Below are 18,423 nucleotides of genomic sequence, written 5' to 3' on the forward strand. Positions count from 1 at the left end.
TGTCTAGTCCAATTGCACTCATTTTTGCCAGTAGTCTCCCATGATCCACCCTATCAAATGCTTTAGACATGTCAATCGCGATACAGTCCATTTGACCTCCAGAATCCAAGATATCTGCTATATCTTGCTGGAATCCTACAAGTTGAGCTTCAGTGGAATAATCTTTCCTAAAACCGAATTGCCTTCTATCGAACCAGTTATTAATTTCACAAACATGTCTAATATAATCAGAAAGAATGCCTTCCCAAAGCTTACATACAATGCATGTCAAACTTACTGGCCTGTAATTTTCAGCTTTATGTCTATCACCCTTTCCTTTATACACAGGGGCTACTATAGCAACTCTCCATTCATCTGGTATAGCTCCTTCGGCCAAACAATAATCAAATAAGTACTTCAGATATGGTACTATATCCCAACCCATTGTCTTTAGTATATCCCCAGAAATCTGATCAATTCCAGCCACTTTTCTAGTTTTCAACTTTTGTATCTTATTGTAAATGTCATTGTTATCATATGTAAATTTTATTACTTCTTTGGCCTTAGTCTCTTCCTCTATCTCGACATTATCCTTGTAACCAACAATCTTTACATACTGCTGACTGAATACTTCTGCCTTTTGAAGATCCTCGCATACACACTCCCCTTGTTCATTAATTATTCCTGGAATGTCCTTCTTGGAACCTGTTTCTGCCTTAAAATACCTATACATACCCTTCCATTTTTCACTAAAATTTGTATGACTGCCAATTATGCTTGCCATCATGTTATCCTTAACTGCCTTCTTTGCTAGATTCTATTTTCTAGTAAGTTCCTTCAATTTCTCCTTACTTCCACAGCCATTTCTAACTCTATTTCTTTCCAGTCTGCACCTCCTTCTTAGTCTCTTTATTTCTCTATTATAATAAGGTGGGTCTTTACCATTCCTTACCACCCTTAAAGGTACAAACCTGTTTTCGCATTCCTCAACAATTTCTTTAAACCCATCCCAGAGTCTGTTTACATTTTTATTTACCGTTTTCCACCGATCATAGTTACTTTTTAGAAACTGCCTCATACCTGCTTTATCAACCATATGGTACTGCCTAACAGTCCTACTTTTAAGACCTTCCTTTCTATCACATTTATTTTTAACTACCACAAAAACAGCTTCATTATCACTAATACCATCTATTACTTCAGTTTCCCTATAGAGCTCATCTGGTTTTATCAGCACCACATCCAAAATATTTTTCCCTCTGGTTCATTCCATCACTTTCTGAATCAGCTGTCCTTCCCATATTAACTTATTTGCCATTTGTTGGTCATGCTTCCTGTCGTTCGCATTTCCTTCCCAATTGACATATGGCAAATTCAGATCTCCCGCTACAACCACATTTCTTTCCATGTCGTTTCCCACATAGCTGACTATCCTATCAAATAATTCCGAATCCGCATCAGTGCTACCCTTTCCCGATCTGTACACTCCAAATATATCAAGTTGCCTATTATCTTTAGAAATGAGCCTTACACCTAGAATTTCATGTGTCTCATCTTTAACTTTTTCGTAGCTTACAAATTCTTCTTTCACCAGAATGAAAACTCCCTCTCCCACCTTTCCTATCCTATCTCTATGATACACACTCCAGTGCCGTGAGAAAATTTCTGCATCCATTATATCATTTCTCAGCCATGATTCAACTCCTGTTACAATATCTGGTAAATATATATCTATTAAATTAATTCTATTCCTTTCTTTACAATACTTCTACAGTTCAACACTAACAATTTTATGTCATCCCTACTTGATTTCCAGTTCCCTGTTCCCTTATCACCGCTCCCTAGGCCATCCCGTTTCCCTGAATGTACCTGCCTATTACCCTTCCAAACAAATTTCCTAACTTATACGTACCACTGCGGTTTAAATGAAGGCCATCCGAGCGCAGATCCCTATCTCCTACCCACCCATTAGGATCTAGAAATTTCACTCCCAGTTTCCCACATACCCACTCCATAGTCTCATTTAAATCCCCAATCACCCTCCAGTCAGTATCCCTCCTACACAGTATTCCACTAATAACAATCTCCGCTTTCTTAAACTTCACCCATGCTGCATTTACCAGATCCCACACATCTCCAACTACGTTGGTACTTATATCAGCTTGCCTTACGTTGTTGGTACCAACGTGAAACACTACCACCTTCTCCTTCCCCTCCTCCCTCTCTTCTACTTTCCTCAACATCTGCCTCAACCTAATTCCTGGATAACATTCTACCCTGGTTCCCTTTCCTCCACACACTTTCCCCACGTGCCTAACGATGGAATCCCCCATGACCCGAGCCTCAACCCTACCACCTCATTTGATCCCCTCCCCTCCTGGTCAGCCCTATCTTTCCTGATAGCTGCAAAAGCTACTTCCTCCCCCCTTTTTTCCTTCCCATGACCCTGTTCCACCTGTCTTTTCCTATCCTCTACTCTACATTTCCCTTTCCTACCTTTTCCCTTCCTCCTACTTCCACGCATCTCAGCAACAGTTCCCTGTCCCTCATCTTCCCTCTGTTGTTCTACCTGGAGTGACTCGTACCGATTTCGCACAGACACCTGTCCTGAATTCTGATCCTGAATAGAGCCCTTGGCCTGCAATCTCCTTCCCCTTAGAACATTAGACCACCTGTCTTCTACAACTCCTCCCTTTCCTTCCCCTCCCTCTTGTACACCTACTGTAACCTGTACATTGTTTGAGGGAGTCCTATCTTCCTTCCTGTCTTCTGTGAGAATCCTAATTATCTCCCTCAAACTTTCCAACTCCTCCCTCATACCCCTCAATGCCTCACCACACCCACAATAAGTACACTCGCGCTCCTTAGCCATTCTTTACGGGGGGAGAATTTTAAATTAAAAAATAAAATAACTTATTTACAAAAAAATAAACGAACGGAGGGATATATTGTCTGGGATAGTACACAACAATAAGGTAATTAATATACGACTACACTACAATACTACTTAGTCGTGCTCTATTTTTTTTTTATCCTACAACCCCTAACAGGATAAAAGCTGCTGTTAATTACTGAATATCGAAAGTAATACACATGAACTACACAATTCCAAACTGCAATTAAGCCTATCCTAATTTCAACAATATTTTAATAAGAGTTTCTACGGATACCTCTACTACACCAGTACTACACAAATATTTTACAATAATAAAATAAGCACACTAAATTCTAATAGGATATTACTCGTATACTACCGTACAGTACACTACAGTAATTTTTAAACTACTTTCAGACGTATCCTAATTACGATACCGGTACTGTACCATATGTCACTACTAAGCACAACAGAAATGAAATTTGCAAGAACTACTGTACTCAAAGATTACCAACGAAGCTAAATGCTTAGACAAATTATTATTAGTATTACGGTCTAATAGATATACACGAAAGATAACACACGAATATAGCAGGCAAGATATGGCACTATCTAAATGTACTGTATCTATACTACAATGTATCTACACTACACTACACTGCGTTTGGTTAAATGCTTAAGTATCAAAAGGATTGCCGTACACGAAGAAAAACACGAATATAACTGGCAAGATACTATCTAATATATTATACCTTATCTTCACAACAATTCTACTGAAATGTGGTTATGTGATTATTACAGCTGGAGGATTACTATTATCTTCCCTACTCCACGGGACGGAGAAAAAAAAGTGTCCTTAATTAGGCCTACTGAAAAATACGAGGATGTCTACAATAATTTCTCAAATATTTCTATCAAAACTACTACTACTACTACTCCAGGGACTTGAACTGCAATTATTGGGATATATGAACTTTATTATTATTAGCTAACCGCTCATAAATACTGAAAGATCGAGGGAGCGAAATATAAATTACGGATACTAACTACCTACTCAGAAGTACAAATGAATGGAATACAAGGTCAGCTGATTTTTATTTATATTTACTTGACTACACTACACCCTTTGTTCACGACTGTAGCCAACAAAGCAATATTTGAATATGAGGAGCGACAATAATCAATAACAATACGACTGTTAACTATTACCGTGTAATCTCTTTAACTTCTTTTTAAATGGAAGTTTACAGGCGTATCGTGATTTTTAATGTAGTAAATTATTACCTTCGCAATAGTTTGAACGTATATCTATACGAAATACCGGAGAAGTTGCTGCAGAAGTTACGGTACTATTCCTTATGATAATCTTTTTAATATTTTTATTAATCACTACACTACACATCACTACACCTCAATAGACAAAGACCTTACAATAATCAAAAGAATCAAAAAGGGGAAGCTAATGACAGAGTTCGAAAACATATATATTTATTTGGACCAATACTTTAATAAAAAAGGAAAAACTTGAATGACGCGGTCAAAATAAAAAGTCCGTTAATAGAACAGTTGCTAACATTATTACGAAATCTCAAATCAGATAAAAGCAAATTCTTTAAAATATTCAATCAAAATACACTCAGAACTGAAACCATTTCGGCAACGCAAAAAAGTCCCCCTCCACATAACACGCCAAAGCTTAGCGCCCCGCCTGCAAGATCGTCCTCTACCCCCACCTCGACAACAGATAAGAATTCCCTACCACATAGCACGTCAATAGCAAACGCCCCACCCAACATCTCTTCCCCTCAACCCCCTACCCGCACTTCACAACAGCTCTTTCATACGTACAACACAAGGAGTAGAACCACAACAGACAATAGTCACAGTAACGCAATAAGGTCCACAAGATTCTGTAGCAGCAGACAAAGGGGTAAGTGATAATGCAACATCAACACTCACATTACAAGCACAACACACACACAATATTACTTAAGTTCATTTCCATTTGTTCCAGATGCTTCTTCCATTCTATAAATCGAATGAAACATAATCAGATACTCAAAATTTGGACTGAAGCCCCTTTTAACCATAACTTACTTCAAAACAATCAACTTCCAACGGAGTGTCTGGTCGCTACAAACAAGAATTAAATATGTCAATACTTCCTCTGATCAAATTGCCAAACTGCAGCAGCAAGCCTCATCAAATCTAGAAGCCATTTTCCAATGAACCCAAGCCTTCAATTCTAGATTATCATCATGACTCTAATCACGCATGGTGCAAAATTACAGTCTTTTTAAATAACATTATTTAGAGAGCACAATTCTTAACTAAATTTCTCAATACTGAAATATTACTGTATTCTAGAAACCAACGCACTTCAGAAACTATGTCTCCTATATATTAACATCCAATATTTAGGACTCAAATTTTAATGCCAAATTATAGTTGAATCAATTTTATTTTAACATTGCAAACAATTTTTAGCCAAATTTTCAAATTGTAAAAACTGTGTTTTGGACGTCAATGTGTTTTAGAATTAAGAGTTACTCCATTTTAACATTGCAAATCATATTGTCATAATTTTTAATGTGTATATTATTCTTATGTTTTAAATATTGTTATCACTGAAATTAGATTGACATTCAATGTAATGAAATTTGTAACAACAATCCAAATATGACAAACCTTGAGGCAATTGTATAGGCTGATTATGCTTGTGAATAAAAGCGAAACATGTCCCAGTAAATTAGTGTTGTAACATTACAACTTAGCAACACAAACTGTAATTTGTATTGAAAAGGTGGATCAAAACAACCAACAAATTGTTAATATATCAAAATTTAGTAGTACACTCGTTTAGCAATATAACAAAGTGCTAACACCAGTGCACTTGCTAACTCAATGCGACTATCACACAACTCACTCTTGCGCTGACTCACTCACTGACTGTCCACATTCTCTCATAACACAGCAACAGTTACTAGAATGTTCTCATTCATGCTGGAACTGCAGTCTCAGCGATTTCTAGTAGCTTCGAGCAGAACCCAGTCTCAATTCTCGGAACTATACGGGTGCAGTTGCCGACATCTCTGAGTCACCAGCCTCCACCTCCATGCGAACAGATGACGACTCTCACAGTAACAAACTCACATTCACGAACAGTAGGCCACTGATTCTGGCAGGATAGAATCACTCATTGTTAATTGCATTATTGGGGGTTATATTATAGCAGTAAAGCAAGAGAAAGAAGTTTTGTCGAACAAACAATTATTTTCCATTGTTGCAGGTGTGCTTTCAACTCCCGCGCAGTGTTTACTGAAAGAGGTTGGCTTACTATTCGCAAACACACAGCAAGCTGAGGAGACGTTAACTGAAAGTTAAATATTTTATAATGATTAGAAATATAGAATAAACTGGAATAAAACTTAAAAAATAAAAGGGGGCAAAAGGGGAATTATGGGCATGGTTGGGGGAAAAAAGGGATAAAGGTCCCAAAACAAAGGGAAAAACATGCGTGAAAAATGCCTCTTTTTGCAACTAGAAACAAAATTTCCCACTGTGATATCTTTCCAAACAGTTTTAATTTACCCTAACAAAAAAGGTGCGCTCCTACAAATCCTAATCCCGATTATGAATTATTTAAACTAATAATAATGTTATTGGTTTTACGTCCCACTAACTACATTGTTATGATTTTTGGACCGAGGTGACAGAATTTAGTCCAGCAGGATTTCCTTTACGTGCTAATAAATCTACTGACAGGAGGATGACGTATTTAAGCACTTTCAAATACTATCGGACTGAACCAGGTCAAACCTGCCAAGTTGGACTCCGAAGACGAGCGTTCTATTGCCTGAACTACTCAGCCTGGCAAATTACACTATTCGAATGAAAGGTAGGAATCGACTAAAACTGCACAAAATAAGACGACTTACCACATTTTTGTAGCTATTTCGGCAGACGGTTAACTAACACTGCATTAACCCTCACTGGAAACAGCTGCCATACTAATCAAGGAGGTAGTGACTAAAAATCAGAGATCATGAACACATTCCTTGCGTGGGTTTGTTCATTTCTTGCGCAGTATTTCATTTTCTTCCTCAGGTCCATGGTAGATATTATTCTTTCATGATCGTGATCCAAAAACGGAAGAAGTGCAGAAGAGAAATAGTGGCATGAATTTTTTTGCTTTAAAAAAAGAATTACTTATTGAATTAGCCACTGAGTAATGAAGCATTATAGAATCCAAGAAGAATGATGGTGTAAAATTAAAAGAAAAGACACATGGGAAAGAATAACAGGGGATTTTTTTAAATTTAAATCTAAGAATTTCATTTTTGTCCGTATTGAACTGAGAATGGAAGATAGGAAACTTAAAAGGGTCCACCTTTTCAATACAATAAATGTTATAGTTTATTTACAACATATATTTACACTTGGAACTAGTTTCGACGCTGTTTGAATATCTGAATATCTACAATTCGAACCTTCACTGCCAAGTTCATCTCGCACCATGAGTTCAGATGTCACGTGCAATTCTAAGAGGCTGTTAAATCCTACCTCACATTTGAACTACACTCGCACCGGTGCCATTCAATGAATGATTAAACGCAGACCTTTTGTGCCAAATCCATCTCGAACCTACATTTTTGAGTGTGTTTCATGTGTTTTTTGCATTCATCGAGTCCAAACTCACGCTTGTGCAATTCTTGTCTAACCCTTCACAGCTGTTTTTTGAATTGACGCTTACTGAATAAGTGATTTCAATCCCTAACTGCCAAATTTCATCTCAACCCTAATATTTTATAATGTTATGTGCATTTTTGAGAAGATTGTGTTTACTGAAATATAACCGATGTTTTGTACTACACTCGCGGCAGGCAACATTCAATGGAAGAGTGTCTGAAATAATTTGAATCTCCAATACCAATCATCTCATACTTCCGCATGGTTTTGTTGCAGTTTATATGTTTATGTTTATTGTTTAAGTGATTATGTTATCTCATGTTTATACAATTTTGACTCACCCTTCATGACCACTTTGAAACTGACATTGTACTTTGCGTCTTCATGTTCCCTCATTTATTCACACTGATGTAACACCTTGTGTAATATAAATGTCTACATGCTAGCCTATTTCTCACATTTTGGTGAAGATGACGCCAAACAGCGCCGAAACTAGTTCCAAGTGTAAATATATGTTGTAAATAAACTATAACATTTATTGTATTGAAAAGGTGGACCCTTTTAAGTTTCCTATCTTCCAATAACAGGGGAATTTAATAGTACTGCCCATGTTACAGTGCGATCTACGAAACAACAAACAGTTCTATAAAAATGTTAGCTTCTCTGTGCCAAGAGTTGTTTTTTGAAAGTTTATAGTTCACAGCAATGACACACACGAAAGTAAATAAACAGTTTAGTTTCAAAGTGCATTTCTGTACAACCACTACATAATACACAGTATAATGTTCATAACTGTTGTACTATTGAAGTGGTGTTGTGCAACTGCATTCCTATATGCCACAGCAGTGCTGTCGTTTTCAATGTGAAGAATAATGTCATTCTCAATTCCAGCATTCCTGTTCCTTCTCCTTCCTGTGAGATACTGAGGCAGAGTAAAGTCCTGTGGGGGAAGTTCATCTCGGGTCTCTTCATCAATATTGTGTAATACCGCTGTTGCTACTACTACGGTCAACATAGTTTATAGTTTAGTTCACAAGCCCAAGTTTGTTTTGATCAGCTGTGTATTCTAACCTCTCGCGAACTTCATCGACAAATTTACTGACGACGGTTTTCGACAGTCTATCTCTTCAGAAACTGTTTCTCAGATAGATTTTCAAGGTTTTTCTTATTATTATTATAGGCCTATTTCTGTTAGAAACACCGTTTAACAAATCCAAATAAAGCAACTCTGCATCAAACGTTTGATTTACGGCAGCCATATTGATTTAAACCTCGAATAAACAGTTTAACCCAGGTGAAAGGAGGGGTTAACTTAACTCCTCAATGAAACAGAATGAATAGTCAAATCAGAGTTAAAACTGTATAACTCGGGGTTAAGGTTTAACCCACACTGATGAAACCGGCCCTTTGCAATCTAGTAGCCCTTCTTCTTATAATGTTTTTTTTTTTTAAAGACCTTGAAGAAATAAACCCAAGACATAAAGAACAATTATTCTAATACTAATTATTTGCAAGGACCTACTACTTACCCCAAACAAAACTGCAGAATGACCATAGCGTGGAGTAGGCAATTTCTTACTGTCCATATGCAGAGTCTCCCACACATTTCCTACAAGCAGAAATAACAATTACATAAGAAGAGGGAGTGCAAGTGTAGTCACCATTGCCATTTTAATGTTATAGAACTTATTTGGGACCAAGTGAAGGTTTATGTAGCTGTAAATATAAATAACCGACTCTTCACAGTTTCAGAAGTTGAAAGACCTTTTTCTTTTTTTTTTTTTTGCTTTACGTCGCATCGACACAGATAGGTCTTATGGCGACAATGGGAGAAGAAGGGGCTAGGAGAGGGAAGGGTTCGAACCCACTATCTCCCGGATACTGGATACTGGCCACACTTAAGCGATTCCAGCTGTCGAGCTTGGTGAATGACTTTTTTGCCAGCCATAGGCCTTCCATGTGCAAAAAACTGGAGCATAGCTTCGGAGAAGAAAAGTATCACAGACGATTATGCTGAAGACTATCGCTCTTTAGGGTCAGCAAGAGTGAAACCTCAACAGACGATGACAATGCCGACAGTGACTCAGCAACGAGTTGTTTTGTAGGATATTTTCCTTCCTTCCTTTAGAGTAACAGGATCTATCAGCAAAGCAAGTGCTTCTAGACAGTGAGTAGATAGTTCATTTTCTTGCTTTTTATCTGTTTGAGCATTGATCTATTTTTATCTTACAGCCTTATGCTACCATTTCTGAGGCCTCAACTCTTTCTCACTCATTTTATAGGCTGTTAGTACGATGGGCTCGCCACACCTAAATACATTTTATAACTACTGCCAGGATTCTTTCAGGTCGCCCCTAACATGAGAAAAAAGATGCATTTTGCACTCCCCCATAACATGGAGTGCAGACGCAGCTAGATGGATTTTTGTGGTATTACCTCCAACAAGGGACCACCAGCCCTCACAAAGAGCCTCATCCAACCGAAGCCATTGGCCTCTTTATATTGTACTTGTATTTATCCCCACATGTAGGGCTTCTCTTCCACCATCTCCATCGCACCAAAGTCCACCTTCTCCACCATAGATGCCAATGAGGTCTTCACTCATAACCATGAGCTAGGATCCTTACCACATCTTACACACCAGGTCAGTGTGCTCTGGGACTCACATAGGCAGGGGCACCACTCCCTGGGTAGGGCTACCTCTGAAGAGGCGAGTATTTATGGAGAAAATACTGTAATAGGAGGAAGACAACGGGGAAGGCCCACAAGAGGTGAACGGATACGGTGAAGGAAAGTATAGAAAAGACAGTAGTAAAAAGAGAAGAAATATTGGAGGAAGGAAGGGAGTGGTGGAGAGATAGAAAACTGTGGAGGTCGTTGATTCATAACCTGACCCAGAAGACTGGAAATTGGAAATGAAGAAGAAGAATTATCCTAAATGTGTTATATGCTACTGTTCAACTTATGTGAGTTATGCATGTTGCTGCAAGGAATAACTGATTCTGAGCATAAATTTGAGTGGATACATTTTCTTTCATGTTCTGTGCCGTGAATCAACTGTTTGTACTCATAACAGTTTGGCACCACCAGTCTGACTTCCAGTTAAATGTCAAGTTGAAACTCATAAAAATGGAACTTTAGTAATTGTTTCAGAGAGAGATGAATTAATTAATGAATTAATGTTGACAAGATTTGAAAAGACTTAGCAAGATTAGGTACAATTTTGTTTTAAAAAGGAGAAAAAGCAAGCAGATGTGGTTCTTAGACTAACAGTGAAATATACAGTATTCTTAAAAAAAGAAGAAAAACGCACAATAATGCATAACTTACATGGGGAAAAAATAAAACGGCTACCTTCAATTTATGCAATGAATTTCCTGGCCATAATATCATTTTCAGATGTTATGTTATATTGCATTTACTGACATGATTTGAATAAAAGTGATTGCAATGCAAGAGAAATTCATATCTTATTACATGAAAACATACTAGGAATTCCATAGATTAGCAGAGGGATATATTTTTAAAAAGAAGAGAAACATGCAATAAAGCATCATTTAGATGGGGAAAAAAATGAATATGGTTCCTTCAACACAATGTATGCAATGCATTTCCTGGCCATAATATCATTCGCAGGTGTTATGTTATATTGCATTTACTGACATGAATTGAATAACAGTTATTGCAATGCAATGGAAATTCATACCTTATTATATGAGAACATACTAGGAATTCAGCAACAACAGCAACAACAACAACAACAACAACAACAACAATAATAATAATAATAATAATAATAATAATAATAATAATAATAATAATAATAATAATAATAATAATAATAATATGTGAAGATCATCAAAATTCAAAACATTGCTGATAGTACAATCACAGGAATATTTTTTTTTTTGCTAGGGGCTTTACGTCGCACCGACACAGATAGGTCTTATGGCGACGATGGGACAGGAAAGACCTAGGAATTGGAAGGAAGCGGCCGTGGCCTTAATTAAGGTACAGCCCCAGCATTTGCCTGGTGTGAAAATGGGAAACCACGGAAAACCATTTTCAGGGCTGCCGATAGTGGGATAGTGGGATATCATCATCACAGGAATAGAACCAGCTTTTGGGTGGTTGTAAGATCTGTGGCTGTGAAAGCCATTTTTGATATTGTTGATAGTGTTTACTTATAGGTTATCATATGGTAATAAACATAAAAACTGTTCACTTTCTTGGGATAATTTCTCTTGCAATCTCTTTGTATGCTGACGTTTTATTAATTTTATTATGGTAGTCTACAGAGCCCAATGAATATAGGCAGGATGTGCCTCATACCTAACAATTAAAAACACACACACAAGAAAACACATCACTCAATCATGAAGACGAAGCCATTTTTGTTGTTTTGATTCCCAGAATGCCACGCAGCCTAAAGCACACCCTTAATACTCTAATTCCAATGGTCAATTCTGTCAAAGACTTGACAGTTCTTTGATCAATTTGAACATGTTTTAATTCGCTTTCAAAATTTCTGAAGTACTGAAAGTGATTAGACATGTAAAGTTGTAAAGTACTGAAAATTTTTGTGAAGACCTGAATTTGACAAATATTTGATGGAGAACAACAGGCTTAAAAGGCTGTATAATCAAATATCCTGAATGGTTTCAGTCATTTCATGGACTGTAAGGAGTAAGGAGACTATAAAAACACAGATATTTTTCTAGAAGACAAATCAAATTAATGCTGAAGTCTGGACTGTCTCTCATCCTTAAGTACCGTGTACAGTAATTTACAGAAACTGATAAAAAACCTTCACAGCTACCCACTGACACATGCATAACACAGCACAAAGTGGAGCTGGCTGCATTCACCTGACACTGACATGGCATGTCACGAGTCACTGCGTGCCTTTTCAATCTAGTGGGAAATGGTGCATTTCTTTATACCAGTTTAATCTTTATTAATCTTAAGTGTTTGAAGAGGAATGACGGCAATGTGAAGAGAATAAACAACAAGCACAAATGCTCCGTCAAGCTCAGTTCCACCCTCCCCCAACCATTTCATGTGATCTGTGTGGACATATGTTTCATGCCAATATTGGGCTATTAAGTCATATGAAACATATTCACAAAGCTTTGTGAGTGTGAAAATGTAACCTGCTGAAGAATATTGTTTACTCTGATACGAGTTGCAGGCGACAACGACAAGCTAGTTACTTGTCGCTTTTCAGATTATGTGCCACATCACCTCAGGAAGTGCATAACCTAAAGGAACCACAAGGTGCGTAACTAACATGAATTACCACACTACAAAGCACTAGAAATGCAGGCCAATGTTGTAAATTCACAACTTACCATTGAAGTCATAGACATAGATCATCTTCCCTCTCTGATAGGACTCTCCCCCTATTATACACAGTGAATCCCTCCAAACTACTGCACCATGAGATGCCGACCCTTCGGGACTAACATGAATTACCACACTACAAAGCACTAAAAATGATTCCAATTCGAAATGCAGGCCAATGTTGTAAATTCACAACTTACCATTGAAGTCATAGACATAGATCATCTTCCCTCTCTGATAGGACTCTCCCCCTATTATATACAGTGAATCCCTCCAAACTACTGCACCATGAGATGCCGAGCCTTCAGGACTATAAGCTTTGAGTAACTGGACTACTTCCCAGTATCCTGCATCTTCTACCTGGCTACAGTCATCACCTGAAATAATGTACAGATACATAATAATACAAGAATCTCCTTAACAACCAACAGCAAGTAAACATGCAAATAAGCACACAATCTTTTAGTTCTGCAATACTTTACATTTTTGCCATCTTAAGTCACATCCAAATTAAACAATGATGTGGCTTCCAATAACGAAAATCTGAAAAAGCACCTAGAGGTTTGCACAGGACAAAATTCTCAGGCCCACCCAGGATATGAACCAAGCTGAAGAACAAAACCAAATCCCAATGCACAGCAGCCCGAAGGGCCACGTAGTAAGTAATACAGTACGTATACTTTTGGCTACTATTCTTGGTTTTCTAGACCAGGGCACTATGTCAACATCAGATAGTTCATCAGCTATTGTAACATAGGTTGAGTGAATTTCAACCAGCTTTAAGACCCAGGTAAAAATCCCTGACATGGCCAGGTATCGAAGCCGGGACCTCCAGATAAGAAGCAGGCTTGCTACGCCTAGACCATGGGACCAGCCGAGCCCAAGAATAGGTTACGTTTACCACCCAGCCAAGCTGTCCAAAATTATTATAGACTATGTTTTATGTAAATAAAATTACTCAGTAAATGGAAGCAAGGTTATTATTATTATTATTATTATTATTATTATTATTATTATTATTATTATTATTATTATTATTAAATTACAGCAATAAATGTATGTGTGAATAGCCCACCTGGTGGCCATGATCATTACGGTATCAAGTCCGTATGGTCTGACGCTGTGGTTGGTCGGTTCGAGCCCCATTAGTCGAATAGGTTTTCACTATCAGAATGTTGGCCGGCAGGGTAGGAGAGGTGGAGGTAGACAATCTTTAAACACTAGATTGAGTGTCAATTCTGAATTCAATTACAAATGTCTATGTAATATTCAAATGGAGTGAGGGCATATATCACGCTGTTGATGATGATTTGTCTGTCATATGGCAACATTAAACCTTGAGCAGACCATTGGATGCTATTCAACAATAGTAGGCTACGTGCCGGCACTGGCTTTCATCCTCTCCCTTCCTACTAGCATATGTCACACCATTCATTTCATTAATTCCTCTGAAGAGCACCCGGTCATAAAACCTTGCTACAAAGATTCATCCCACTTCATACCCAACCCCTTAAAAGAAACGGGGCAAGGGTTGGACATACACATGCTATGTATGTATGTATGAATGCATTTTAAAATGACTCAAACAGTAATATCAACATGATTAGGATAGGAACTAACTGTTAATTACAATGTGTTTCAAAAATTAATTACAATATATGGGAACTCACTAATCGAAAAAAATATATGGGAACTCACTAATCGAAAAAAAATCATCGTCATCCATTATTACAAGTTCAGAAATAATTTTCAAATGTCATACAACTCTGATTACAACTTGCCTTTGAAGCCTTCTTTGCAGTCACAGCGATGTTTCTCCGGATTACAAGTGCCCCAGTTATAGCTACAGTTATTAGGACACACTGGAATATGGCATGCTTCACCCATGTAAAGACCATCACAAGTGCAAACACCATCTATACATACGCCATGTCCAGAACAGTTCTGTGACGAGAAGCGACTAGGACATGCATTCAGTCTAGGAAAGAAAATAACAAACATTAAATAGAACAAACATTTATTCACATTCCAATCTATGTCTCTTGGTCCCAATATTCAATTACACAACTTCCAAAGTACAGTAGGTAATTTTTATTAACTCTTTCAATTTCTTGTGTTCCTAATGTAGCCTGCCCTTTGTTGAAGTTTGACTAATGACAAGATACAGTACTTTGTTTCCAAGATCTTAAGATCAACGTGCCTTGTGTGGGAAATGATACCTACTAGTGAGCTTACCAGCAGTTGTAATCATTATCATCATCTATGTCCCACTCCAGTTGCCCGGGTGTGGTTAACAAGCCTCCTCCACTCCTTTCTGTCCTTCCACTTTTCCTGCTCCATTACTTCCGCCACATCCAATCCAGCTTCTCTAATATCCTTCCAAATCTGATGCAACCACCTTCTTCTTGGTCTTCCAACTGGTCTCTTTCCCTTAACTTCTCTTTCCAATTCCCTTCTCGCTACCTGTTCTTTTCCCATTCTTTTTACATGTCCGAACCATCTCAGTCTTGCTTTCTGTATGTTCTGTACTAACGGTTCTACATTTAGCTCTTCTCTGATTTTAATATTTTGAATTCTATCTCTTGTCTTTTTAACCAACATTCTTAAAAATTTCATTTCTACTGCTTGGATCTTACTATCTTGTCTCTTACTAGTTACCAGCATTTCTAGTCCATATGTTAGAATTGGTATGAAATACTGTTTATATAATGTTAATTTTGTTCTCTTGGGTACTTTGTCATCCCATAAAAGCTCTCTGACTTGATGATAAAATGTTGTATCTTTACTTAGTCTGTTATTAATTTCGGTGTTGATTTCATTATTTCCATTAATAATGCTAGCAGTTGTATTGTTATAAAATTCTGAAAGGAAAAGTTCCTGGAAGCGCCTCTCACGGTAAGGTGCAACAATGTGTGACCCTAAAATTGATGACTTCAACTTTCAAATTTATATCATGGGGAAAAATCAAGATATCTCATTCTACTTCTGACAGATGTAAGCTTGGGGTCTCCAAAATACCCAACTAATTTAATTGATTACCATATATTAATCAGGGGTTAATATGAACTTCCATGTGATGACTATTAATATACCTGTATTTAGGGTTTGTGTATAGGCCTTCTGGATCTAAATAGGTGTCCTATTGATGGGATGAGTCTGAACAGGGGAAGTATACAGAGAATTGCTTTCTATTTTAGGCAGAGTTAAATTCGTTTAAAAACTGTCCCTTCAACCCCAGTTGTCAAATACATTCTAATAAATGAAATACATACTTATCCCTGCCTAGTCTTTATATTACTTACTAGTATGTAAGCCTGTCTTTGACAGTAAAATTTAGTATGTAAAATGACATTGGAAATTTGAAAAGAACATGTTAATATATCTTAGGAACAAGTTACACTTGCCATATCTACATATAAAGTAACTTGTCCTGACTGACTGATTCATCATCGCCGAGCCAAAACTACTTGACATAAAGAAATGAAATTTTGAGGATACATTCATAATAAGATGTAGGTGCTCGCTAAGAGAGGATTTTTGGATATTCCGTCTCTAAGGGGGTGAAAAAGGGGGTGAAATTTTAAAATGAGTGTATCTATATCTCAACACTTTAAAGGTTTACAGATGTAAAAATTGGTATTTAGAATCTCCTTTAAAAATAAGGAAACACGTATTTTTTTGTTTTCGGAAAATTCCAATGGGAGGGGTGAAAAAGGGTGAAATATTGGTTGAATGCCTTTAATGAGGATACCGGTACTTATATCTCAGAAACTGAACATATTACAGACCTGAAAATTGGTACTTTTGATCTCTTTTAAAAATAAAGAAACACGTATTTTTTTATTTTTGGAAAATCCAATTAATGGGAGGGTGAAATGGGGGGTGAATTTTAAAATTAGTGTATCTATATCTCAAAACTTGGAAAGTTTACAGATGTAAAAATTGGTATTTAGAATCTTCATTGAAAATAAAGAAACACGTATTTTTTTTGTTTTCCGAAAATCGCAATAGGCAGGGTGAAAAGGGGTGCAAAATTGTTTGAGTGAATTTAATGAGGATACTTATATCTCAGAAAATGAAGATATTACAGACCTAAAAATTGGTGTCTGGGAGCTCCTTTAAAAATAAAGAAACGTGTATCTTTTTGTTTTCGGAAAATCCAATTAATGGGGGTGAAAAGGGGGGTGAATTTTTAAAATGAGTGTATCTATATCTCAAAACTTTTAAAGTTTATAGATGTAAAAATTGGTCTTTAGCATATCCTTTAAAAATAAGGAAACACGTATTATTTTGTTTACGGAAAATCCCAATAGGAAGGGTGGAAAAGGGTGAAAAAGGGGTTGAATGCCTTAAATGAGGCTACTTATATTTCAGAACATGAAGATATTACAGACCTGAAAATTGGCGTTTGAGATCTCCTTTAAAAATAAAGAAACACGTATTTTTTGGTTTTTGGAATATCCAATTAATAGGGGGTGAATTTTTAGAAGTTTTGATATATAGATATACTCATTTTAAAGTTTATAGATGTAATAATTTGTACTTAGAATCTCCTTTAAAAATAAAGAAACATGTATTTTTTGTTTTCGGAAATGCCACTTGGGTGGAGGGGGTAGTTAATAATGACTGAAAATGGTGTTGAATTCTTTTAATTAGGCTACTGATATCTCAAAAATGAAGATGTTACAGACGTGAAATGTGATATTTGGAATCTGCTTTAAAAGTAAAGAAACACGTATTCTCGGAAAATCAAATGAGGGGGGGGGGGGGTTAAAGAATAGAAAAATTAATTGACTTATTTGTATGAGAATACATAAGCTAATAAAAACTAAAATTGTTACAGACGTGAAAATTGGTATTTGGATCTCCTTTTAAAACAAAGGAAAACGCGTTTTTGGGGGGAAACCATCTTGGGGTGTGTGGGGGGGGGGGGGGGGAGTGAAGAGGAATTGAATTCCTTTCGTGAGGACACATAAATCTAAAACTGAAGAAGTTAGAGTCGTGATATTTGGTATTTAGAAAACCCTTTACTATTAAAGAAACAAGTATTTTTTGCCGGAAAATTCACTTAGGGGGGAGGGGGAGGAGTTTGAAAGGAAGTGAAAAAAGTGAATTATTTTTATGGGTATACTTATATCTCAAAACGGAAGGTAATAGACGTGACCACATTGGTGTTTGGAATCTCCTTTAAACATAAAGAAGCACGCCATCTTTTCATTTTTTTTGGGAGGGGGGTAAATAAACTTAACGGCGGTGGGGTGTAAAAGGAGGGGAGACCAATTGATTTTACTGTTCGCAATGTACTTACAAGGAGCCTCCGTTGCTCAGGCAGCAGCGCGCCGGCCTCTCACAGCTGGGTTCCGTGGTTTAAATCCCGGTCACTCCATGTGACATTCGTGCTGGACAAAAAGGAGGCGGGACAGGTTTTTCTCCGAATACTCCGGTTTTCCCTGTCATCATTCACTCCAGCAACACTGTCCAATATCAGTTCATTTCATTTGTCATTTATTAATCATTGCCCCAGAGAAGTGCGACAG

General features: G+C 37.1%; 1 protein-coding gene across 5 annotated transcripts in view; it reads right to left on the bottom strand.

Moving 5' to 3' along the window:
• dsd (attractin-like protein dsd) overlaps positions 1-18,423 on the bottom strand; it is a 391,073-nt gene that overhangs the window by 322,254 nt on the left and 50,396 nt on the right. For all 5 annotated transcript variants that reach the window (XM_067153649.2, XM_067153648.2, XM_067153647.2 and 2 more), the window contains exons 4-6: positions 14,668-14,864; positions 13,087-13,263; positions 9,073-9,152 (exon numbers count right to left, since the gene is read on the bottom strand). In XM_067153649.2, coding sequence (XP_067009750.1) covers positions 9,073-9,152; positions 13,087-13,263; positions 14,668-14,864 — 454 coding nt within the window. The remainder of the gene's footprint in view (positions 1-9,072; positions 9,153-13,086; positions 13,264-14,667; positions 14,865-18,423) is intronic.

The sequence above is a fragment of the Anabrus simplex genome, chromosome 9, assembly GCF_040414725.1.
Source record: "Anabrus simplex isolate iqAnaSimp1 chromosome 9, ASM4041472v1, whole genome shotgun sequence".
NCBI classification, from domain to species: domain Eukaryota; kingdom Metazoa; phylum Arthropoda; class Insecta; order Orthoptera; family Tettigoniidae; genus Anabrus; species Anabrus simplex.